Genomic DNA, 26,875 nt, shown 5'->3' with positions numbered 1-26,875 from the left:
GGCCCATACATAAATTCAGCAATCGACTTAATTTTCAATAGCGACCAAAAATATCCATTAGTACCGTCCCAATGACGCGTTCATATAGATAAAATTGATAAATAGCAGATTTTTAGCGATGGGCCCAATCTTAGATCCAAAGGCCTACATTAGATCCATTTCCCCTATTTAATTTCCGTCATAAACGTCATGAAAATGCGATTGATGTGCCTCATGAAAAACGAAATGATCGAAGTCGAGCGCTCTTTCATTCAACCGCTTCACCGAAGCTTGAAAGAAACTATTGAAAATGTGTGTGTTGACGCCGATTGAGGTGCTAGAATGATGCGAAGCTGTTCGACTTCAACAGAAAAAAGAGAGCTAGCAGTCTCGTCGTCTCATTAATTTTGTCGATTGAAGGTGATATTGGGACGTGTTTCGTTTTTAGCTTTATACGAAAAGTGACGCGCATCAGTCGCAGAGCACCGAAATTTACAAGAGCTTTTGGTAGCGTGAAGATAAATTGCAGCACACATCAACTGTTGACTGCACCCACCCTCAAGACACCATCCGCTGCCTCAGTGAATTCACTTCGAGATTTCCCCCGACAAAGAAAAAAATAAACCTAGAACAACCCCTATCGACTCACCTCATCTCCCGATCGTACGCCATCACTGCGGCCATGGCTGCAACTGCGGCTGGATCGTCCGGATTGTACTGAAGCTGGTGCTGCTGCTGCTGTGACAATGCGCTAAGATGATGTCCGGCCAGCAACGAGTCGTACTGCTGATTGAGTGCCGCCGAGCTGATATAGGACGAATCTAGCAGGGAATTGTTGTTATCATAGCCTCCTCCTCCGCCACCGCCACCGCCGCCACTTCCGGGACCGCCAAAGTGAATAAGATTGTAGCTTCCACCGCCGAAAAGCAGCGACTCCGGGGGGCTTATCGATTGCGGTTTACTACTTTGGAAAAACGACACACGCACTTTGGAACGTTCAACTCTGTGGGTGAGAAGAGAATGCGAAAGCGAAAACGGGGTGAGAATTGGGTTAGTAGTGAGTGTGAGTAAGCACATTCCGTGCATACAATATAGCGGGTCATCAGGAAATGAATATTGAGAGCCCCACCCCCACCCACAAGTCGGACCGGAACACGAGCTGCTAATCATTCAATTTCCTTTATTCTCAGTCCTACTGCTCGCTGTTTGCTCTAGAAAAAAAAAGGACACGAGAGAAGGCCATGGAGCGCGGAACACATTAACTTAGTTTCCACAGTTGGCTTAGTAGAATTATATGTATATCTACGCTGAGCGCGGGAATCGATTCTCGGTTGGCGCCTAAATGGCGACCGCGTGCTTGACGGCAGTATCCATGCACACTGCCAGGCTGACTGACTGTGTGGTTGGCTGGTGGTGGTTTGCTAACGATATGAATGCACGCTGGTTGGTGCGGTGGCCTTGGTGGATGGTGCAAGTCTCCGTTGCTGGTCCACTCGGTCGGTCGGTGGGGTGTTGCACGCAAGAGGGTGATGCTTGCATGCAACTTGCCGTGGGTAAATGTGTTTTTGATTGAGCAGGATAATTCTCTGTGATGGATTACTGTTATATGTTTTCAGGTTTCTTACTTCGGTTATATGCATTGCATTGCGGAGTTTCGAGGGTAAAATAAGCTCTAGTTCCGTAGAGGTTATAAATAATAAATAACCTAGTAAAATAAGAAGCGAGCCTGTATGTAACCGGTGATTGTAATTCAAAGAACACAAGCAATATTGACAAAAATAAGTTTGAGACTGTCAGTATCACTCAACGAATTGAAAAACAAATAAACCTTCAGCAAAATCCAATTATTAGTTTTTCGACAATGATAAAAACTTACATTGAAATAAAAAAAAAAAACATTATGTCATGCATTCTTCTTCAAATTATTTTTATCCATGCCGTTATGAACCAAAGCGACTGTTAACATTAGCGGTTCTATGGATTTATTTCGTTGATTCATTAGCAGGCCTGTCCGTTTTATTTTTCAACATTCAATGTAACCGCTATGCATTAGTAGGTATTATGCTTATTGTAAGACCATTGTTTTAGTCTTCCTTCTCACCATAGGCCATTGTTCGAACTTTTCTTCGTACTAGACCCATCATTTTTTACACGAGCCCTGTTCCCACTTGTCTGGCTCCCAAATTCCATTTCCGCTGAAATCCTTCCGGTCAATTGCAGTTCCACACTTTTTCTATAGTATGTGCTTCATAATTGACCTGTATTCCTCAATAGGCCTTAGTTCCGGAGTATTGGCCGGATTCATCTCCTTTGGAACCACGATGACGCCATTTTTGCTGTACCACTGGTTTGGTGGAACTTGAGTAGTGGCAACTTGTCCAGCTCAGCTAGAATAGGCAATCCACCTCATGCTGTTCCATAAAAGGCAGTAGTCTCTTCCGTAGGCACTCTTCCTGGTAAATTTGCTGGTTCATGGTCCCAGAAGTAACGAAAGTTTCGTTTTTCTGCCCACAACTGCAGATTGTTTGCCAAACAAGGAACTTTTTCGGGAATTTAGACTTCTTGATTTCACATTCTTCCGGGGCACTCTTCCGGTCAACCGAGGTCCAGGAATTTGATTAAAAAATGCTAGGAGCGGATAGACTGGGATTTTCGTTTCGAGCGTGCAGGATCGAATCGTGACGTTCTTGCTCCGGTGAAGCCATGTTGTAAACAAATGAACTTATCCTGAGAACCAATGCCTACCAATGCCTACTGTGATTCTATTCACTTTTATTCACTCTATTCAGTGAAATTTAGAAAAATTTTGCTCATGAAACGCTTTAATGGCAGGGTTTTTAAAGTATCCGAATAGTTTCGTGTTCCACCTTTATAGGGTGATTCAGAAATTCAAATGAAGTTTGTTTTTTTTTATTAATCTATTTCATAAGGCTCAATCGAATTAACTTTACTGAGCCGAGGATTCTTGTTCGCTATACAAAACATCTTATAACTGTAGTCAAAAGGTACAGCACAATAAACACGTTATCTTCCACTATCCAATAAGCATTCTCCATCAGAACGGGATCCGCTTCTAGTGGTTTCATTGTATGGCAGAATCGCCAACGGGGGGCAGAGCGCTTACATTGTAGCAATGGACGCAAAACGTGGTCATCACTCACACACTCATCACGAAACGGTTGCTTTCCAAAGTCGACGACGCATCGACCGAAATAACTGCTGATGAAGAACAATGAGGAGGACCGCACAATTGTTGCTGCCAAGTAAACAGACGATCGCGTGAGACACATCGAGAGTGGTCTGCGTGTTGACGATTTGTTAATTTTGCTGGTTGTGCGAAAATTTGTGATTTACAACTTTACAACTTTGTCTCAGAGGTCATATCGATTAGATGAGCCGATTATGTGCTATGATCTATTGAGAAATATCGAATACGACATTTTGAAAAACTATGCTAGAGTCAAAATGGCTCAATTCCAGTACAAAATTAGTTCATTGCACCTAGCGAACAATTGCGCGAAGTTTCATGGAATTCTGAGAAGTGAAATCTAAAATTTGTTTATCTTTTCGCTTTGGCCTGGAACTGCTCTGTGATTTTTTTTTTTCAATTTCAAATCCTTCACACTCATATTGGTTGTTAAAAGGTGACTTTAGTGGCTATTTTTTTCCCGAAATATTGAGTTAAGAAACTTTCAAGTGACTGACTTCAAAATAGTTACCCAGACACTAAAAAGTTACCTGCCACAGACAGGTTGATTTTTTTTAATGTTTGGGATCTTAAAAAAACATGGAGACCCCGTCATCTCGAATATGTCAAAAATCTTGACAACTTTTCATGTTCCAGAATCTGCGTATTGAAAGTTTGTCCAAGTCACATCTTCTTGACCTCAAAAAGTTAACTAAGCTCTCATAAGAACTCAGATATTTTAGACGTCCCACAAATTTGATTTTTTGTTTAATTAAATACTGAGTTAAGAAATTATTTTTGAGTCCGGGTTTCTGATAGAAGATTTTTAAAACTTATAAAAACATTCGAAGTACATAGGGTAAGTGTCCCTAATGTCAGCCTAAGTGCTCCTAATATTGGGCCCATACATAAATATCGAAGGAAAACATTATTCGAAAAATTTTCACTAGCAACCAAAAACATCCATTTGTATTTCCAAATAACACATTGTTCTAATAAAAGGAGATTTTTATCAAAGGGCCTAATCTTTAGATCCATAGCCCAAAACTAGAGCCATTTCTTCTATTCCGAGTAATTTATTTCTTGAGCTTTGAAGATTTTAAAATTTACAGTAACAATTTTTTTTTCATATCCGAGATCTTGGAATTGGATTAAAAATTCTCCAAATTTGGAGTACCTATTTAATTTAGTTTTTATTTTTAAAAAATCGCGCTAATAAAATTCTTTTTAAATAAAAAAAAAAACATTTTATAAGTAACTGTTAGCGATTGATGAGTAGCTGTTACTCATTCATTGGAAACAGTTGCTCTTAAAAGGGGCAAAATATGAGTCGTTTAACCACTCTTCTTTAAAATGTGTGAAATTTTACGCATCAATGGGCACTTTATAATTATTGCACATTAAAAAAAAAAATTCACCCTCGTAATCTTTGATGTTTACAAAATCTATGATAAGAAAAGATTCTGATTTCCTGATTTTCCTGAATTTATCTAAATCATATCAATTGTATTTGACCCCAACTAGTGCCATCTACCCAGTTACTGGGTAGATTCAAAATAGCGTGTTGATATGTCTAAATTCAAATTCATGCAGGCAGTTGGTCTATCTGTTAAGGTTGTCTTCATTTTCACCTAAGTTGAGTGTAGAAGGAATGGATTTTATCAGCACTGCTTCAAAATGTTAAGTCATGTCTCAGTTTCATGTTTTTTTTTTCTGGATCCTGAATCATGATTTTTTTTTGGGTATTTTGAGAAATTTCCTGAATTTCAAATAAGGTCAAAAGAGGACGTTTCCGTTTTTCGTTATTTAATGGGGCTTTGACGGTCATTCATCCCAGAGGTGACTATAGCGAAATTCAGCGAAATTTTATAGTAGATTCTTTTTTCATAAGTGCCCTAGAATAGGGATTTTAAAAACTTTCTTATTCAATAGGATCTTTTAATTTTTAAATTATTGGAGGACTATTGTAGACTTATGTAAATGGGTCAAAAATTAGCACACTTACCTATACAAGTTTTCAATATTTTGGAACTTCAACGAATTTTCAACATGTACTGGCATTTTGATAATTTTGAAAACGGCATACACTGTAAAATTTTGATAATTTTGGAAATTTTAATTCAAGCGGTTTTGCAACATTTGAAAGGGATTGAATTCCGATCTTGAAATATTTAGATTTTGTGTATTATCCATCATTCCAGATTTCAAGATTGCGGGGACAAACTAAACGCTAATTTTCAAAGTTTCATAGTTGCGAAAAGTTTTACGATTTCGGGCTTAGTTTTTTTTTTGTTTTCAGGCTTCATAAATCATATTCATGACAAATTCAGTCCGCACCGTGCTTTCTTGCCGTGTGGATCTATTTGCTTTTTGCTGAAGGAAGTGTTACTGCTACCTAAAGCTACAACAAATATAAACATCACATTTCAGAGCTAAATATTACCTGCAAATTTTCTACCTTTTCCGATTCTTATTCCTCTTCGATTCTTGTTCGAGCCCTACCCGAGGTAATCCTGCTTGGATATCGATTTGGAAAATTCCCTTTCAATCCTTCGGATTCTTATAGTAATCTGCTTGGAAGTCGATTTAGAGAATGGTGCCTAAACGTAAAAAAGGTCAATCTCTTGATCCCCTTTCTGATGAAAGTTATTTGAGCAATCAATTTGATATGCTCACTGATGATGAGAATGATCCATCATTCAGGCAAAATTTCACTAAACATTACCGAAATAATGCCAAGAAGGAAAAGGTCCCTCCTGTTGTGGTAACCACTTCCGATTTCCATGCTCTTCGCACGGAACTTTTGAACTTTGCTAAATTCAAGTATTCACTTAAAATTGGCCGTCGGGGTGAATGCCGTTATTGGCTAAAACCTTGGACGGAATCAGTATCTCCCAGTATCTTACTGAGAAACAACACACCTGGTTCACTTACGACACTAAAACTGAACGTCTGTTCAAGATTATCTTGAAAGGTCTGGCCAGTGGTTAATCTCTGGATCAGATCAAAGATGATTTGACAAAATTACTGGGAGTTGAGCCACTCCAAGTAATCAAAATGAAAATGAAATCCAATCCTGGCGATTCGCGCAGCGGGATTTCTAATGGTTTTTCTTTAGTTCACTTCAAGTCTAGTGAACTAAACAACCTTAAGGCCTTAGAAAAAGCTCCAACCTTATGCTCCATGTCCGAGTGAAGTGGGAACACTTTAGGAAGACTGGAGAAGACTGGAAGAGTCACGGAATATGTATTGTGGTGATTTCGCAAAGGTCGACTGTCCTGTGAAGGAAGATCCTACGAAATTTAAATGTTCAAATTGTGGTGAAAACCACAAATACAATTTTTGGTAATGTATGACTCACAAAGCAATCCTACAATCTCAATCTAAGTGATAGGAAGGAAACACTCCACGTTCCCGACAAGGAACTAATTTCTCTGCTGTTAACAACGGTCAGCGAACAACAAATTCTACATTCGTACCCGTAGGTACAAACATCTCACAAGCTTCAAATTCTTCATCTATACCTGCTGCTAACAATGTTCAACCTATGCTGCTATTGCAGATGGTAGAAATCGAAATTCTAAATTCTAGCCAACATAATTCTAACCGAAATTTGGATGATTTTGACTTGGGTAAGCTACGCCTATGCATAACAGTAATATTAAACAAAAGAAATCAAATTTATCGACACATATCAATACTAGAAATTGTCTATTGAACCTCAGACGTCAATTTTATGGTATTGATTTAATTGACTTCGGTTATTTGTCTACCTCGTCGAACCCCTCATTGGAAATTGTTCTGGAAAAAAAATACCTTTTTGACGTAGACTACGTTCTTACGGGGAAGTACTGGGGGTAAATTCTAAAATTGTGACCGTCACGAAAAGGTGTAAGGTTTTGAACGCTTATAACTTGGTCATTTATAGATGAAATTAAAATCCAAATACACCAATCGATAGAAAGTAACATTCCCAATCTGCTACAATAAATGCTATGCCAATTTTTGAAAAAAAATCGTTGAAAGATTAGAAAAAAATATAATTAAAAAAACGTTCTCCCCAAGCCCAGTCGCCATAATCGAGTGCCATTTGGTTGCGCATCGTTTTGCTTGAACCTGTAAAACTATAATTTACAAAGTGCTCTGCTGTCGTTCCTCCGCTCATTAAAGCTTCGGACGGCGTGGCAAGCAGAAGCAGGAGCAAATCAGGAAAAGGTGGAATTTTTTCCATATGCCTCTGCTGAACATTACCGCAGTCAGGCTAGAGTGCTGCAGTTGTGAATCCGCTCATTTGTGCATCGGACGGACGGTGTGGTAAAATAGCAGCAGTCAGACTGATCACCTTAATGGCAACCAACGATGGAGTGGAGAGGATGTGGAATTTGTGGAGGTCGAACAAATGGTCCTTTTCAGGACCACACATATTTTACCAAAAAAGTTATTGGGATGGTCCCGTTCAAATAATATGAAACGCGACAAATCCTTCCATCCTCCTATAACGACAACCTAAAAAGAATTGACGTTAATTTTTTCACCCGCCTAAAGAGCCAAAACTTCAAATTGAGAGAAAAGTTACAGGGCTGGTAGCGATCAATGCTGTCAAAAATAGTGATTTTAGTGACCATGTTGAAGAAATAAGTGACCAAATAGTGACTTATAGTTGTTAAAAAAGTGAACTTTATAGATCGAGAATGGATTGATCTTCAATAACAAATACATTTTTGAAATTTTTTAATTTTTTTTTATCTAGAATATACCTATTTCCCAAAAAAAATTAAAAATGACTGAACTGAAAAGTTATAATACTTCAAGAAATTTTCAAGAATCTGGATTCAAATTTCTTGCACTTTTTTCAGGCTCATGGAATTTTATTATAATTTTTAAGGACCACATTCCACGGTAGTTCTGATGAATTTTAGACTTCATGTTAAGCCCAAGCCTAAGATAGTAAACTCCAAGCGAATTTTCATGAGAAATCTCCGTTGAATATTGAATGGACTATTCTGAGGTCTTCAGAATTACGTGAAAGTTCCCAAAATATTCCTGAAGTTAATTAAATTACCTTGAAGTCTTTTGTAGTTTGAAAAATTAGGCTGATACTCACAAGACTTCTCATTAATTTTTTGAACTTCCCTAAACTTTTTCGGACTTCTTAAAGTTTCCACAATTTTCCTAAAAATCACTAATCTTCTCTAAAGTGTTAAAAATTCACTGAATTCCTCGAAACTTTTTTAAAATTTATGTAATTTTTCTGCTCTGAAGACATCTGTTCTTTCTGTTTTTTGTATAGAGCTTTATTAGCGAGATCCATATCTTTCTCGAAGTTCTCAAAACTTCTCTTAAGTGTTTGCAGTTCTCATGAAGCTTGTTGTACTACCATAAATTTAATTGAACTGTTCTAAAAATGTTTAAGCTTGCGTGAACTTCTGGACTTATGTAAAAACCTCAATAATTTTCCTAACATCACTAAAGTTCTCTGAAAATCTGGGAACTTCTTGAAATTTCCCGCTAATTTAGAGAAATCCATGGAACTGAACTCCCTTGAAGTTCCCTTTGTTTTTAGAGCTTTAGTAAACATATTTGAGATGCTCCCGAAAAGTTCCTGAAGTTCTCGGATCTTCCCTTAAGTTCCATAAACTTTTATGAAGTTCTCGAAATGTTTCTTACGATCTCTGTACTTCTGTGAAGTTTTCGAAGATATTCTGAAACTTCAGGATCTTTTTCAAACTTCCGCAGCTAAATAATTAATATAGTTCTATGATTTTCACTGAAGTTCTCAAGATTTGTCTGAAATTCGAATTATCGAAACTAATTCATAACTTCTTCAGTAGTCTAGAGTTTCCTGGTGTTTTTAAAACTGCCCAAAATATTTCTCAATTTCCTTAAAATTCCGTAGACTGCCCTGAATATCTTCGTATTTTTTTTTTAAAGAACCCACCATTTTACTGGAATTGATTTAATTGCTTTAAGTTCTACAATTTTCCTTAAGTTTTCTAAAGTTTATTAACGCTCACGGAACTTTGCCTTAAATAACTAATTTTCCCTGGAAAGCCTGGACATCCCAGAAGTTGTCTATGCTTACCTATATTTCTTTAAATTGATCAAATGTTCCGATAAATTTTCTGATATATTTATTAATAATTTCCTGAAGCTTCTAAAGTTTTCGGATAAATCATAGAATTCTCGGAATATCCCATAATTCTAAGGAACTCCTTGTAACACTGCAAATTTCCTTAAGTAAATGTGATTTTTCGAATATTATCTGATCGTCCTTGGAGTACTTGAAAAATTCTCTGAATATAATGAAACAATCTAAAAATATCTAAATTTCTTAGAAGTTATTAATGGAACTTCGTTGATGTTCTCTAATCAACTTAGCTAAATTTTCGAATTTTTTTAAGATCTTGAAATTTCCATAAAATAACACCCTTGAAATACTCTCACATTTTCCGGATGTTCCTATAATTTTTATTGCGTTCCAGAAATTTTCTCTGAGCTATCCGAAGTTTCCGGAAATTCCGGTTTACTTGGAATTTTTAGAATTGCCCTTTAATTCTCTGATCTGTCTAGATGTTCTCGGAGCTTCCCTTAAACTCTAAACTTTAATGAAGATCTCGGTTCTGCTTTAAAATAAATGGAATTTATTTAACTCGTAAATACCTTTAAATTTCCCTGGAATTCTCTGGATTTCTGTGAAGTTCCTGAAATATTTATGAAGTTTTCATACATTTTCTGAAAGTCTCTATACTGAATCTCGATTTTATTTCAGCACATCATGGAACTATCCTGAATTTGTCTAAACTCAGGCTTAAATATTTTTAAACCAATTGAATAGTCAAGGCTAAAGTTTCGGAGACTTTCCCTTAAGATCTCTGGAATTCCTCAAAGATCTCTAGATCTAGCTTTTCTGAGATCAATAGAACTTCATTAAAGTTTCCACATTTTTGTTAGTACGAAAAACGTTGTGATCTTAGAGTTACTAAAATGAAGTAAGTGTCCATCTTCAACATTTAATGGATTTGATAGTAAAGCTGTTTCTTTAGAACTGATTGTCATGTCTTAAAAACGTTTGCTTTAAAAACATATTTTTACGCATTTCATCCGCCAAACATATGGAAAAACCTGGAAAACTCAGGAAATTTTATTTAGCCAAATGAGTGGACACCCTGTAGATAGAGAAGAACGTAAAAAAATACAAGGTCGTCAACTTCGAAGTGTTCAAAACATATAACAAAATGTAGACCTATTCAGAAGAATGATCAATCCTGAAATAAATTCACGTTTAAAAAAGTTTAAAGTAGTGACTTATTACAAGAAAGTGACTTTAGTGACTTTGCCTTAAAAAAAGTGACTGTCTTGAAAAAAGTGACCAAGTCACTGTGAAGTGACTCGCTACCAGCCCTGAAATTATGATTAAATATTGAACGTGGACCAAACTTTCAAATTTTGGGAAAGCACAACTCTGAATATCAAATTTGCGATTATGATGATGGAAAGAAAGTGAGGGGATAATCCCAAGCAACCAACAAGCATGCTTAGTAATAATCCGACTAATAATGCGCAAAAACCCTGTGTTCGTGCAAGCAACGATTACCGCCTTTACCCTAAGCATAACACAGTTATTGAACCTGTCCATAGATGTCACCACTTGTCCATCTATAATTGTCACTTTTATCATGTATCTACTGTAATGTGCTGTACTTGTTTGTAAAAACAAACCATAAATATATAGTTCAAATGCCTCCGCCATTGCAGGACGGCCAATAAATCGGTCTGTTTCAATTAATCACAAAACGTAGGAAATCGGGTTCTACCGTGCACGATCACCCTGTATTAGTCGTATGTTAGCTTTATGTAACAAAATCAATCCAAATTAGTGGCTTATTGGTTACCTCCCAAGTAACAATTTGGGTTTTTTATGAGGGGGCTGTAATCCATGAGTTAGACTTGAAGAGTGCTTTAAAACCTCATTAAAACTTACAATGTTACTTGGGCTGAGATGTGAACGATTTCCCACCGGAGGTATCTCACTGCGATCAAGCGTTTGGTTAAACGTGTTATCCATAACAAATGTTCAACGGAGATTGAAGTGTGCACGAGGAATATATTTTATAACGGAGGATTAAAGACAAGTGTTTCATATGCGATAATATCCCTAACGGAAAGTCCAGAAACAGTCAGAAAAATAACTAATAAGGGTGAGGAAATTGACATGTCAAGGAGAAGAAATAGAGTAAATTGAGGAAATAAGTTACTTCTACTGTATTTTATATCAATATCAAGAAAATTGCACGAGAAGTTCACTAAACATCTTAACGTAGTCTACGTCAACGTTGCGGTCATGTCTTGTACACAACCCCACCAATTTTTTTGACGTTGGACTACGTCTTTGATTTCTATATGGGGGTACACTTTGTGAAAACCGAAAATGGAACATGTAACAAATTAAGAAAGATTTTGAACGTTAATAACTCAGCTGCCTCTGGTCCTATTTCAATAATTTTATCACCAATCGATCAGAAATATGGCTACGCATCGATAACAATGCTTCCGAATGTTGATTTTTAACAAGAAACTATTGAAAAACGACAGCTCGACAGCCTCATCCGTGTTGAACACCCAGCTCAGAATTACTCAACCATCACTACAAAACGGTCCTTTTTCAGGGCCACCAAAAATTTGTTAAAGAGTATTATTTGGACATTGGTCAAGGTCATTAGTTCCCGCAAGCAGCTAGCTATCAAGTCTCAACCTGTCTATAGAAGGTGTGGAATTGTAGGCCTGAATATATTGGTGCAATTAGTTTTTCCTCTGCTTTCATTCCGCACGATTCGTTTCTTTCGTTTAATCAATCACCCTTGTAGTGACGTCGAAAAGATTGTTTCAATCTTTGTATGTTACCAAAAATTATGAATGGTTTGTCACTAAATGTTGAGATTATTTATTGATTATTGACTAATCACACTGTATACCATGAAAAAACAGCCTGTGTGAGTTTCTAAACAAGCCAAACGATTGGAAATTTATCTACCAATCTGCTAAAATGAACACTTAGTTAATTTTCAATAGGTCACCATTGAAAAATACCAAATGTCCAACTGTTGCAATGGTGATCAAAATTATCACCGAATGTCTGAAAACAGCGCATTCCCTAACACAGACTTAAAAATCGAATTCAATACGGTCCCACTGAACGGTGCTCATTCAATCACAGTAAGTGGTGGTGTCCAGTCCAGCAGCAGCAGCAGCAGGAGTGCTTTCAACAAAAACAACAATGCAGCAGTCATCGCTACAAAACGGTCCTTTTCAGGACCACCATAAATTTGTTAAGAGTATTATTTGGACATTTGTCAAGGTCATCAGTTCCCGCAAGCAGCTAGCTATCAAGGCTCAACCTGGTCTCTATAGAAGGTGTGGAACTGTAGGCCCGAATGTATTGGTGAGGTTAATCATCGTCCGACCATTTTCCAGAACACGCTGGTAGGAAGTGTTAAAAATCCATATAGAATTTGAGAGAAGTGGGAATAATTCGCTTTGGGTGTATATTCAGTCCCCAGAAAGCCAATAAAATCAAATTTGTGAGAAAATTAGCTCTCACGAGTTCAATCTCTCGAAGTCTCTCCTTTTTTACATGTTCTGCACAAACGATACTTTCCGCCCCGCCCCATTCATATAATTCCGAAGGAAATCCTGTGAGGGGTTAATTGAATACTCTTTAATACCAAAATGCACAAAACTTAAAAATTCATATATAACAAAAAAATCAAAATACACCTTTTAAAGTCGGGTAGATGAATCGAAAATACTCAAGTTGACAGTCCCTTGGATTCTCGTCATCAACTTTTTCTTTGAAATAAATACTACAAATTTAATACGCTTACAAATAAAAAACGGAAAGAGTTAAGATAATTGATGATTGATCAATTGAAAGAACTAAATGTTCACATTTGTTTCGTCCACTAGCGGTCCCACGTCATCGTGATCCAATTTTCCCCAAGATTACAGTACACTAAAACACAGATCTGTTAAAAGTTCGAATGAGGGATTTAGCACGTAACATCCATTATTCGCTGTGGATTCTCCAGAACAACAAATCGCACCATTATTATTCCCCATCACAAACCACTTACGCTTCCATTTCGGCACCACTTAATTCCAAAACAATCACGTTTCACGCTTGCAGCCAAGTAGCAGTTTCTGGATCTATCAACTAGCACGTGTGTTTATACAAAACAAACCACCCGGCGGCCGGGCTTCATGGCGTGACAATCGAAACTGATCGCTTTTCAAACAATATAACCCGACGAGACGAGACGAGACGAAACGGGACGGGACTCTTTACATCTGATCCTACACGAGAGCACTTCTCGCATGAGATCACTTGCTTCTCGTTCACCAATGTAATCGAATGCCTTGCCGAACGCGAATCTAGAACTCCGGGCCCCGAGAGAAAATGTCGATCGGTCGATGACGACGGACGGTGCTGCCTGAACTGGATGATGGTGGGAAAATGCGATTTTCATCGACCACCGACCGGTTGGCCATTTTCCGCTGTTATTGTTTACTACCAGCGCACAGCGTGTGTATGCTGGATGATGGATGCCAAGACCAGTAGTGGTAAAAATGGTTAGATAAATAAAGTCTTAGAATTTGTGTGCGTGTGCGTGTGTGTGTTTTTTTTTTCGAGCAACGCATATTGTGCGTACACGGAGCGCGAAATATTGTTTATAATTCATCAAACCCACGCAGCTTATCTTCCTAGATTGCTTCCTGCTTTTCTTATTCACTGGTAAGCCACTGACAAAAGTGGGCAAATTGAATTAATTTTCTTTATCGTCATAATCCGATGATTGCGATAAAATGCGATAAATTATTGCACGGATGAGATCACCACTTGCCTCCACACTGGGAGATACCCCATTTACCCAATGTTATCACACAGTTTGCACAGGTTTGCAACAAAAATAATGAATCAACCAGTACACACGGTGGGTAGGTATGTAGGTCCTCCTCCCATAGTGATCGAACAAGTTGTTGACCATTTATTCAAATCGACCGGCCGAGCAACATGTGCGCTCGGGGCTCATTAGCCGCAAACACGTGCTCATTCGATATTCAATGGGCGATGGAGCAGAAACTTTATGTACCTACGTTCGTACGAGTGATGTCAATATTTAGCCACGGCCGGCGGAGCCCCCTTGGGAGGCTGGCTGACCAATGCGCAATATCTGCGATATCGATGCGATGGGAGCTTGAATCCGGTGGAATAAAGGGTGATACGGTCAAAATTTGGTCAAGGGAAAACGCGTGTAAATCGGTGAAATCGTTTATTTAAAAAATCAAATTAAATTTCTTTTTCAAGTTCAATTAGTATAAAATTCAGGAAAAATATTCAGTTAGGCTTCCGCTTTTCCAAATCCGAATTGCCGGGCCTTACGCTTGACCCCTGCCATCAGATTTTGTACAGCCACCTTGTCCACCTTCTTCGCCGCAGAAAGCCAGTTTGCCTTGAACTGCTGCTCGCCCTTAGCAGTTTTTTTGGTCTTCTTTAGGTTCCGCTTGACAATAGCCCAGTATTTCTCAATTGGGCGGAGCTCTGGCGTGTTGGGAGGGTTCTTGTCCTTGGGAACCACCTGCACGTTGTTGGCGGCGTACCACTCCATGGCCTTTTTACCGTAATGGCAAGATGCCAAATCCGGCCAAAACAGTACGGAACAACCGTGTTTCTTCAGGAAAGGCAGCAGACGTTTATTCAAACACTCTTTCACGTAAATTTCTTGGTTGACAGTCCCGGAAGCTATGAAAATGCTGCTTTTGAAGCCACAGGTACAGATGGCTTGCCAAACCAGATATTTCTTTGCGAACTTTGACAGTTTCATGTGCTTGTAAACATCTGCTACCTTTCCCCTTCCTTTTGCCGTATAAAACTCCTGTCCCGGAAGTTGCTTGTAGTCGGCTTTGACGTAGGTTTCGTCGTCCATTACCACGCAGTCAAACTTCGTCAGCATCGTATTTTGTTTATCATCGCGATTTGGAGTCACTACCTTCTTGTAAGTCGATAGTCCGGCTCGTTTTTTGGCTCGATGCACGGTTGTAGACGATACACCCAGCTTATTTGCGGCATCTCGGAGAGAGAGGTTAGGGTTTCGCTTGAAACTACCGGCAACTCTCTTTGTCGTCTCAGCGGCTTCCGGTTTTCGATTTCCCCCCGATCCAGACTTCCTGGCTGTCGACAAACGTTCCCCAAACACTTTAATTACATTTGTAACGGTTGATTTGGCAACTTTTAGCGATTTTGCCAACTTTGCGTGCGAGTAGCTCGGATTTTCGCGATGCGCGAGCAAAATTTTGATACGCTGCTCTTCTTGCTTGGACGGCATTTTGACAACTGAAGAGTGAATTCCAAAATCAAAATAGGAGCAACATTCTACACACACACACCTTCAAAATGAGGGGTGTTCAGGTTTTTTAAATGCAAAATTGAAAGAAATACGTCAAGTTGATATTGACCAAATTTTGACCGTATCACCCTTTAGTTTACACCAACAAGTGAAAAATGCTTACATGCATATATGTAAGTGCATTCGTTGGATTATTCAGTGTAGACGTGAGAAAATAACTCGGACAGAAAAATGGCACAAGAATTTCGCTCAGTGCATATGGGCTACGATATAATAATGACGATGATGAAGATGATGTGAGAAAATGACATCATCCCCGGTTCGAAAGGTAGGTTTGTAGTTTGGAAGCATCGATGTGTGTCGCGATGAGCTTCGATGAAAATGAGTTGACTGGAACTGTTGAAAACGTGCCACTTTGGATCCAGTCAACGGTGATTTACTACATCTGGAATAGTTTAACAGAGTTGAGATCACTTTACATGTTGCAAGTCTGTAAAATTTTGTTCGAGTATCTATATTCTTCTTCATCTTATTCTTCGTCTTGATTCCTTTATCTAGCGTCGCACAATGAGGCAACGATTCCGGTTGCGTGGCCAAAACATCTAGCGCTGTGGGCAGTCTTGAAAACTGTCACTGTAATGTCGATAATGATAGTTGGTCACTCACCACTCCACTCAATCAGTCGTGCTGTTGACACTCTTCTTCATAGTGAGCAGTGTTGGAAAAATATCAAAAAATCAAATCTCACCAACGCCCAAGATCACGCTTGATTTTCGTAGACACAAATCAACAAGCAAACAAATGCGGTTGATTTTGCAAGCTGTGATATCGCAGCTCGGAACATCAAGCTAACAAAACTCACCAGCTGCAAATCTCAACAAACTGTGGTGAGATTGAGTTTCATGATTTTTGTTTTACACCCGAATGCAACCTAAACTTTGCATAACGGCTGGCAGCAGTCACTTCGTGTTTGCCATCGGTGAAGAGTAAAAAGAGATAGCAAACTATACTTTCTATTTCTAAGAAAACGATGTGCAGCGGAATCATTTTTGTGTCGAGTCAACTCTCAGCTTGATTTTTGCACGTTGTGAATAGTCTCGCATAGCTTGTAAAATCAATATCAAGCATGATATTTTGTTCCGATATCACGCGTGATATTGCGAGCGCATGAGTTCGGAAAAATATCAGACATCAAAAGTATCGCTATTCATTATCCAATCTATCATTGGATATTATACCTATACTTATCCGGATAATTTTAAAACGAATAATATCATAGTGAAAATAATACGAATAGAAAAGTTGTAAAATTATCCGTACAGAAAAAAACGTGGATAGGTATAATATACATTATTTTTCCATCCGGATAGTATCCTGAGTACGCCGAACAGCTTATGTTTAGAATAGGGATGTTTGATATCAAATATGTACCCATAAATATGGGTATTTTTGGAATCGGGGTGATGTCAAGAGTCTAGAAATTGATATCCGACGCCATTTTGAAAAAGAAATATGACTGCCATTTTGTTAAAAGAAAATATGTGTAAGGTCAACTTCTAACATTCGCTGCGATGTTCATGAACAGAGGATGATAGGAAATGGAACTAACATTCATTGTAATAGATTTTTGGTTTGCGTGCATATTAATGTGTATTTGCAACTTTTATGAACCTAATGGCCACCATATTGGATTTTGAAATGGCATTGGACATCAATTTTCGGCATCTACACGTCGTCCCCTTTCTAAAAATCACCGATTTTGCAAATAAATGCTCGATCTCGCAAGGAGACAATACAAAATGATATAGGAATCGTTCCTCTACCTGATTGTGGTGTATGCTTTCGAGGTTGAGGTTTTATTTGCGAGAAATCGGTGATTGGCGTGTTTTGTTACAAAAGTAAATACGTCCAAATATCAAAGTTCTCCAGATTTGTTAACACAAAAACGAAGCTTACGATCATCAAAACAGCAACAATCATTACTAACTTGTTGTCTACGTCACACTCAGTCTTGACGTCTCATCATCTAGTCACTCAGTCGACACTCAGGTTCCGAATGTCAGATATGAACGTCACTCTTTCGAAGGATTGTCAGATAGCTCCACAAGTCAGTGGTGAGTGTCATCGGTGAGATTCGTTTAATTATGATTTGGTCTTTTCCTTTGGCTACTTACGCTCTCGTGACAATCGTAAGATTTTGCAACTCTGGCTGTGGGTATGCAGTCTACAGTCTGTACCACCCGGAAGACAAAGTTGCTAATTTTAAAATGAGTCAGCTCTTGGTGATTTCTGATTAGTTCGTATTCCTTTCGCATAGGTGGCACTCGAGTCTATCTTTTGAACGGAGCGTCCTAGAAGGATGATTATTTGGGCAAAGTTATGCAGTTTATGGTTCTGAAAAATGATGTCGAAGTCATCAAAGACCTCAGACTCATTGAAAGTGAAATGTTGACTTTAAAAAAATTCCTCAACAAAATAATTATCGCAATGTTTTATGTGTTTAGCTTAGAAGTGTAAGCTAAATACGTAAAGGGTGTCCCACATCAAATTGCATCACGGAAAAAAACGCTATAGAAAATTACCAATTGGGTATTTTCTCTTGAAAATTTGGGTAGAAGTAGTTTAGAGTGTATTGTTTACACTGTATTTTTATCGCTGTCAGTTTTTGGAAAGTTGGAAAAGCAACGTCGCGGATTGATTTTGCGCAAGCACCTAGAAAATCCTCAACTCTCTTATCGGGACATCGGAAAACAACTCGGAATCGTGCAGTCAACGGTGAGTCGTGTGATTAAACGTTACTACGAAACTCTGAGCATCGAACGGAAGGAGAAATGCGGTCAGAATGTATGTTCTATTAGTGATCAGGATCACAAGCGTGTCGTGAAATTGTTTAAGCGGAATCCCAATGCTTCGGTCAGGGATGTGGCCAAAAAGTTAAATCTGCCCAAGTCTTTCGTTCAGAGAGCCAAGGACCGGGAGGGACTGCATACATGCAAAAAATGGATGAAGTGCTCTCGGCTCCTCCATTGCACAAAATGTAATGAGGGGTCTTAAGGGAAAGGTGCGGGCTTTCAGCTATGCAAAGGAAATTGAATAAAGTTATTATGCCGAAACATAATCCATATGTATTAGTTCATTCCCTGAAAGTTTCAAGAAAATCCGACTTAAAATAAATTTTTGGCAAACATTTTTTTCAGGCCTTATTCCTTGGGGTCTGATCAATGGTGAGACATTTTCATATTTTTTTTTATTTCTAATATGAACCTTTGCGTTGTTAAATCATAACCGAATCGTATATATGTGACTTTGTGGATCATGCACGACTTATTACTATGAATACCAGAAATTATTAGGTTTTCCTAATCGTGCAGGACATCAGATGATTTGTTCTACTAGATCAACCAAGACTGCAATAATGTCTGTAGTATCGACAAATATCCAATCAGATTCAAAGTGTCTGTGTGGATCATGCATGATCTATTTCCAAGTAATACAGATGTTGTAGGTTCTTCAAATCGTCCTGGAGTTCAGATAATTTGATTTACTAGATTAACCGAGATTGGGACAATGTCTTTAGTATCGGAATATGTCCAGACAGATGCACAGTGTCTATGGCGATCATGCATGAACTATTGCCATGTATACCAGATGATTTATTCTACTAGATCAACAAAGACTGGGATAATATCTGTAGTATCGAAATATCGATATGGAAATCCTAGAACATTTGGCATACACGAAAATAGCTTGGCATGATCCACATAGACACTGCAAATTTGTTTGGACATATTTCGATACTATAGATATTGAATTGGTCTTGGGTGATTTAGTAGAAAAATAATCTGATCTCCAGAATGATTTCAGAACCCATAACATCTTGTATACGTAGCAATAGGGCACGATCAACATAGACCCTTTGAATCTGTTTGGACATATTTCGATACTACAGACATTATTGCACTCTTGGTCAACTAGGTAATTTTCTACAACGTTTTTTCCGTGATGCAATTTAATGTAGGACACCCTGTAGTACTTAATCAAAATACTGAACATTTTTCAATTATGACAAATTTTCTGGTATCTCATATATTTTTTATAAAAGTATCTACTAAAATGTTTCTAGTGGTGTATAAAAATGCCTTTTACTCAAATTAGGACATAAATAGACGCACAAATTTATTCAGAGTTATTCAGGGTGTCTACTCAATCCAAGGAATCAAATTCCCTGAGTTTTCCAGGTTTTTCCAGGTCGGATGTATAAAATTCCAGGTGCATACAAATTATACACATTATTTTTTTTTCTATTTATCCATCTGGAATCCCTTTTATGTACTTATTGATTTATGTTATTTTCGATTGTTCAAACTTGGGCGTTGGTACTTGTAAGTCGGCTCAGCAAAAAAGTTATTGAATATTACAGCAGAACAGATGCACATAGGTTGTTTAATATTAATTTGTACAATTTATGTTTAGTAAATGCACCAATAGGGGAGGTACTTTAGTGCAATGTGTTCCTATGGTGGCTTATAGAGTCTCCCTAAGCCGCTATAGAAGTACTTTGTACTAACGTAATGTACTTCTACAGCGGCTTAGGGAGACTCTATAAGCCACCATAGGAACACATTGCACTAAAGTACCTCCACTATTGGTGCATTTATCCTACACATAATTTGCGAAAAGAAATTATATCCAATAATATTATATTTGGTTTTTTGCAATCACATTAGTTATTCATACAGTAGCATGCATTACGTCAATCAATATTACATTCTTTTTTGGTATTTGTGTAGTATTTTTTTAATTCAAGAATATAAATACAAGTAAGAAACCTATCTATACTACTTCGATAAAACGATATATCAAAATTTGATAACAATATGCTTTCAAAAACAACATATCATTTTGATAATATGTTTGAGTTCAACTCTGTTTGGAAGATCAAGACAGAATAAATCATGGTTTCACATGTCTAAAATCTCTTAAGGTCCGTTTAGACTATCTGATTTCTTGGTCTGACTTTGACCGCCGCTATAATGAAAAATCTGCTCTAATTTACTTTCGACACACTGGTGGTTTGCTGGTGTTCACACTGCTTGCACATGTCGAAAGAACTGCCAATTTAGATTTCAAAACAAAACTGTATCAGGAATCAAAAGTAAATACTTCCATCGTGAATTACCGGAACATTGCTCTAGTTTTGGCAGACGTATTTGCTTTTATTATTTTAAATAAAATGAGGAAGAGAAGGTGAACTTTGTGGAGTAGGAAATGGTTGCTCAGGAGGAACACCGGCAAGGATCTGGCTCATCTTGTCCATCAAGAGTTGCGATATGAAGATGAAAATGGATTTCAAAACTTCGCCAGGATGTCGATACCAACTTTAGACAAGCTAGTGGGAAAAGTTCTCACTAGATATACAAGATTCCTTGAGTTCTGAAAATTTCTGTTAACAACTCAATTCTGCAAGGTCTTCAAACCTTCCGACGTCCCTGAAGTTTTGTTTCTGTTCTCCGGTAAAACAGATTTCTTTGAAGTTCTGTGTGTTCTTCAGAATTGCTGCAAATTTTCCTAAAAATCTACAAAGTTCCTGAATCCCTGAAGATTTAAGATCCTTGAAGATCAACAATTATCTCTGATGTTCACAAAATTTCTAACAATCTACAAACTTCTCGAAAGTTCCGCAATTTTTTCTGCAGATTTTCATGATTCAATGAATATCTGCAAATATCTCCGAACATCTATACAATTTTCTAAAGAATTAAAAGATTATCTAGAGATTTTTGAGCTTTCCGGAAGTTTTAGGAAGTATTCTGAAGTTTTTCTAATTTTTCTCAAGCTGTGCAAATATCTCTAAAGATCAGCGAACATACCTGAAAATCTGTGAATGTATCTCAAAATCCAAGAACCGCAGTAAAATTCTGAAAATTTATTTAAACATCTGCTAATTTTTGAGTAGATTTACGATCTACCCTCTGAACTTTTCTGAAGTTCCTAAAATTTATTTCAAATTCTGTAATGTTTTCTAAAGTACTGTATTTCTGCTCTAAAGATCTACGAACTGCCCTGAAGTTCAATAAATTTCACAGTAGATCTCCGAACTTTTCTAAAGTTCTTTAAATTTCTTTGTGGATTCTTGATCTAAAGATCGGCGAACTTTCCCGAAGATCTGTTAGTTTTGCTGAAGTATTGCAAATTTTTCTAAAAACGTACAAACTTTCTGACGTTCTACAGACTTCTCTTAAGGTCTACGGACTTCTCTGAAGTTCTTTAGATCTATCTATTTCCGACTTCCATGAAGTTCTGCAAAATATTGTACTTGAAGTACAATCACTGCAATTTGTTTTTGGAATTGAGGTGCTTTTCTGACATTTTTTCACAATTTGTGTGAAACTTTCTGTCAAATTCCTGCAAATATCTTTAAAGTTGTGTAAAGTTGTCTTAAGCTCCGTAGCTCTATTCCCAAAATCTAAAAAAAAAAAAATTGAGGCTCAATAAATTTCTCAGTAGATCTGCAAACTTCTCTGATGTTTTGTTAATTCCTCTCGGGTTACCCTGAAGATTTGAAAATTTCCTTGAAGATAACCTAAAGTTGTCAAAATTTATCTGAAAATATTTGAGCTTCCTTGAAGTTTTAAATGTCTCTCTCAAGATCTAAAAATTTTCCTGAAATCGTGTTAATATTTTTTTTTAAATTGCCGAACTTTCCTGAAGTTCTGCAATTTTTACTGAAGATCCAATAACATTTCTGAGATTCTTGTGATTTTTTCAGAAGTCCTGTAATTTTTTTTTCAAAGTTCTGTAGCTTTGTTCTGAAGATCTACGAACTTTTCTGATGTTGAATAATGTTTCGAGGATCTCCAAACTTTTGTGAAATACTTTATATTTCACTGTAGATTCTTGGACTTGTCTCAAGTTATGCGAATTTCCCTGAAGATTTGCAAAATTTCGCTTATAGTTTTACAAATTGATTTGAAATTATTTTTGCTTGCTTGAAGTTTTGAAAATTTCTTTGAACATTGATCTGAAGATCTACGACCTCTCTTGGGATTTTGTTTTTATGAATTTATATTAATTACTTTTAATTTGTTTGTAGTTCTGTTCTCACGATCTACGAACTACCCTGAAACTCAACACATTTCTCAGTAGATCTCCGACCCTCTCTGAAGCTCAAATGCTTCGTATGCTTCCTTTTGACGGTTGCCAGTCTCTCTTTTTCGTCTGTTTCCTTTTTACGACGATTTTGATCCTCCACATACAAATCAGCGAAGAGCGAGCGTGACAAGACTCTCTGAATGAACTTGTCTCGTTCGCATACGTTGTCTTAGCTGTCAGATGCTTGTCAAGTTCAGTGCCCTTAAGAAACGTTTCGACAAACTGAACGAAAAACTTCTTTTAAGTTACGAATGAAGTGATAATTGGAAAATTCCCTGAGTGGAACCAAAATTCCCTGAATATTCCTGGTTTTTCCAGAAAAATTAAAATTCCCTGTAAATTCCCGGTTTTCCAGGTTTTTCCAGGTAGTAGACACCCTGTTATTAGTGTAGACCTACACACAAAATTTTAATTTTCATTATCAGTAAAATGGTTTGCTGGATCATGATCAGCAACAAAAAAGCTTTACTCAAAAACAGCAAACGACATTTTTTCCAAAAAAATCAGCTAACATAAACGGTTTGCTGGACACCCAGTAAAGAGTTGTCAATCTGTTAGCATCACAAACGCAAGTATTTGCATTTGTACGATTCGTATAAACCACCGAGGAGGAGGAAATAAACAAAACTACAAATATATAAAATTATGTTGGTAAGAGCACTGGTTATATTAAATTTTAATAAACTTTGCATAGAAAAGACTCTAGGTTATTAAATAAAGACAAAATTTGTGTGTTTGTATCAAAAATCTTTAACAGAAGCTGCCAGCCACAAGTGAAAATAAATTCGATTTACTGAGTTTATTCAGCAAAATGCTGTGAGCTGTCAGAATTTTTTATTGCTGAAAAATCAGTGAAGAAATTTTGCTGAATTTTTTGCTGATTATCAATAAAATGTTGTCATTTTGACAGAAGTTGGAATTGCTGGAAAATTCAGCAGCATTATTTTGCTGGAAAGTTTGCTGATCTTTCATCAAGTCTAAAATCAGCAAAATTCTGCTGAGTTTCAGCGATTTCAATTTGGTGTGTAGTTGGACATTTCATTATGCAGAGCATAACGGGGATCAGCAAACATGGAATATGTAAAATTTGAAAAATATATTGTACTATGCCCATTGAAATATTTAACTAGGTCTACAATAACCACTCCCATAAAAATATCTTGCTCCTTTTTGTGCTAATTTGTGTTATTGACAATGATAACACTAAAATAGAAACATTTTTTTAAATATGATAAAAAAATATTATGATGCAAAACATTTGAAATTTGGATAGGTTCTATCACACGTACACGATTTCTTCACGGTAAGTATTCTTAGTAGGCCGATGTTTCACTTTAGGTAAGTCACAGATCTTTGATGTCTTGGACAACATTGCTCAAAACTATAAACCTAAGCAAAACTGGAGATCAAATTGACATCAACATTTGCTGTTATGCTGTAACTTATTTTGAATACTCCAGTTGATCTCACTTTAGTTGACTTAACACAGCAAAAATGAGAGCAAACTTTTACACTGTTGAATCAAACGGAAAACTAATCTTGCTTTCAATGAAATCAATTTGATTTCTGATTTTGATTTCATAATGTTTAACTGAATACGGGCCTGGCGTAAATCGTTAGCATCAATGCTTTTCACACTGAAAGAATTGAGCTCAAATGTGTTAAACAAAACAATAAACAATAATAGTTAGTTCAACGAGAGATGAGCTAAAATTAAATTTTAAACAAGGCGTCAACAGCAAAACTTCAAGGTAAGTCGCTTTCATTTAAAAAGTTTTGACTGCATAATGAAAGCACAATATGATATCAGACTAACGTCGTGACAATTGAAATCAAAATGAGTTTTCATTATGATAGGAACTACACACTTTAATATCGATTTGCTTTCATTTTGTTAACCAACTTTGCTCGAGCATCCTTCTAGGACCCACCGTTTAAAAGATAGATTCGGATGCCACCTATACGGCAGGAATACGAACTAATCAGAAAGCACCAAAAGTTGGTGCTTGATAAACTGAGCAACTTTTACCAAAACTGCAAATCTGTAGAATGCATACTCACGGCGCTAGATGTTTTGGCCACGCTGCCGGGTTCACTGCCCCACTGTGCCTCGCTCTATGTCCGCAATCTAGTGCCAATCACCGACGGACATCGATTGTCATCCATTGACGGTAATCGAATGGCCAAGGAGGCGGCTTCCATACCTGGGTAGATATCACACCCATCAACAAAAGGGCCGGGACCAACGGCTTTACTTCCCTTCCAAAGGAAGAAGTGACCAAAGATTGGGATTGAACCCAGCAGACACACTGGGGTGGGAAACCTGTCATGTTAAAAAAAAACTTTCGTGCCATTTAACTTCTAATAATTAGTTTGCTTAGCTCGATTTTCACTTACTAACTTGGTAAAGCTGTTCAGATGGTCCGAATTTCCTCACCATGCATCGCTAGTTGTCCATTTGAATTTCAATTGTTTGCTTTAATTTGACCTAGATAGATATACACTCAAAAAATTCCACACGTTTGATCGAAGTGTTTAAGCACTTGATTTTTTAAATGTACAATCACATTTACTTTAAGTGTATTTCATCTTGGTTCAATGTGTTATACACGATAATTTCTAGTGTTTCAAACTTTGAAATGTTGAAAATCTTTCACTATCTATTCAAGTGTATTGCACATTGAATCACGCTACTGTTCAAAACAGATGGATTTAAAGTGTTTTGCATTTCAATACGATGTGAATTGCTTGCTCAGAAACGTAAACATCGAAAACAAGAGTTGTGACTTTATCCTATCAACCCGCCTCATATATGAGAACAACCGTGGCACAGTGAGATCGAACGAAGACTCCGGCAGCAGCACACCCCAACAGTCCATGACCGAATCCCAAATCAGACCCATTAAAAAGATATGCGAGAAAGCTCTGACCTCTGGAAGTTTTGTTTATATATTTGTCGATTCATTTTTAGAGTCGGTAGAGTAGAAGTCGATAAAAGTAGAATATTGAACTATGATGTGCAAAGCTATTGACATCACCATATGAGGCACATATAATACAAGTGTGTCACAATTAAAATCCATAGTGTTGAGGCACACACTACGAAAAAGACATGTAAATTTCAGTGCCCTGAGACCGACACATGCAAGCGGCCCTTTTGACATAAGAATCAGTTGAAAAGGACGAGAAAATCAATTCAATCAAACGCACTTTTCGTCGAGTTGCATATGTTTCAGTTTCAGGACACGTAATTTTACATGCCATTTTTGTTTACATTCCATGATTTACGTCAAAGCTAATTTACGTCTCGTGTAAAAATAATAATTTATAAGTGTGCATGGTTCATAGCATAATATTCACACATTAAATGGATGTGTTTCACAATAAGCGCAAAATTAAGTGTAAGACACATGATGATGACGTGTGGAATTTTTTGAGTGTAGGTCAAAATAGATAGAAAGTAGTAGTCTTTGGCAAAGTTGGATCAGACCTTGAATGGAGTTTTTTTTCCAATGATTTGTTTTCCGTCGATCTTGATTTCCGTACTGAGTACTAATGCTACCGACGCCAGGGAGACAGCTCCCACACCTTAACTCTATCTATAGACCCATTAACTCATGGACCGGAAACCAAAAGCTTTATACTTCCCAGGGTGGCCAGTGAATTTTCATTTTGAAATTCCCGGTTTTCCCGATTCAAATCTTAAAAAATTCCCGGTTGTTAATATTCAACAAAAAAAAAAAAACGAAATTGAACGCATTTTTAAGAACGTGAAAATTTGTGATTAATAACAATCTTCGCGATGCATAATATGTGAGACTTCGAAAAAATTTCTAGACCACAGATTTGAATAAAATAATATCATACTTATGAGACGTGGAGTCATAATTGGCACGCTCTGAGACTTGGAAGCATTTTAAGGGTTATAACAAATTACAGAACAATCTATAAAATCTAGCGGACAAACCCTGGAATTTTTAGTAAAATTTAAAAGAATTCAAAGTGTTGTTTTCTAACAAATATTGAGAAGGATTCCCACACAGTTTTCGAAGGAGAAGTTCTGAGCAGAATTCCAGAATTGAATGAAATCCATGAAATCCTTAGAAATTGTTAGATGAATTTGGAGGAATTTCTGTGGAGAGAATGCAAGTTCTAA

General features: G+C 37.2%; 1 protein-coding gene across 1 annotated transcript in view; it reads right to left on the bottom strand.

Moving 5' to 3' along the window:
* The window catches only part of LOC135707157 (uncharacterized), a 443,094-nt gene that overhangs the window by 67,417 nt on the left and 348,802 nt on the right, over nucleotides 1-26,875 (bottom strand). The window contains exon 5 of the mRNA XM_065228898.1: nucleotides 629-982. Within this exon, the coding sequence (XP_065084970.1) occupies nucleotides 629-982 (354 nt within the window). The remainder of the gene's footprint in view (nucleotides 1-628; nucleotides 983-26,875) is intronic.

The sequence above is a fragment of the Ochlerotatus camptorhynchus genome, unplaced genomic scaffold (assembly GCF_037179485.1).
Source record: "Ochlerotatus camptorhynchus isolate MF236.1 unplaced genomic scaffold, CSIRO-AGI_Acam_v1.1 ptg000304l, whole genome shotgun sequence".
In the NCBI taxonomy this organism is placed as follows: Eukaryota; Metazoa; Arthropoda; class Insecta; order Diptera; family Culicidae; genus Ochlerotatus; species Ochlerotatus camptorhynchus.
Note: the sequence above shows the minus strand (reverse complement) of the source record. Positions and strands in the feature narration are given on the sequence as shown.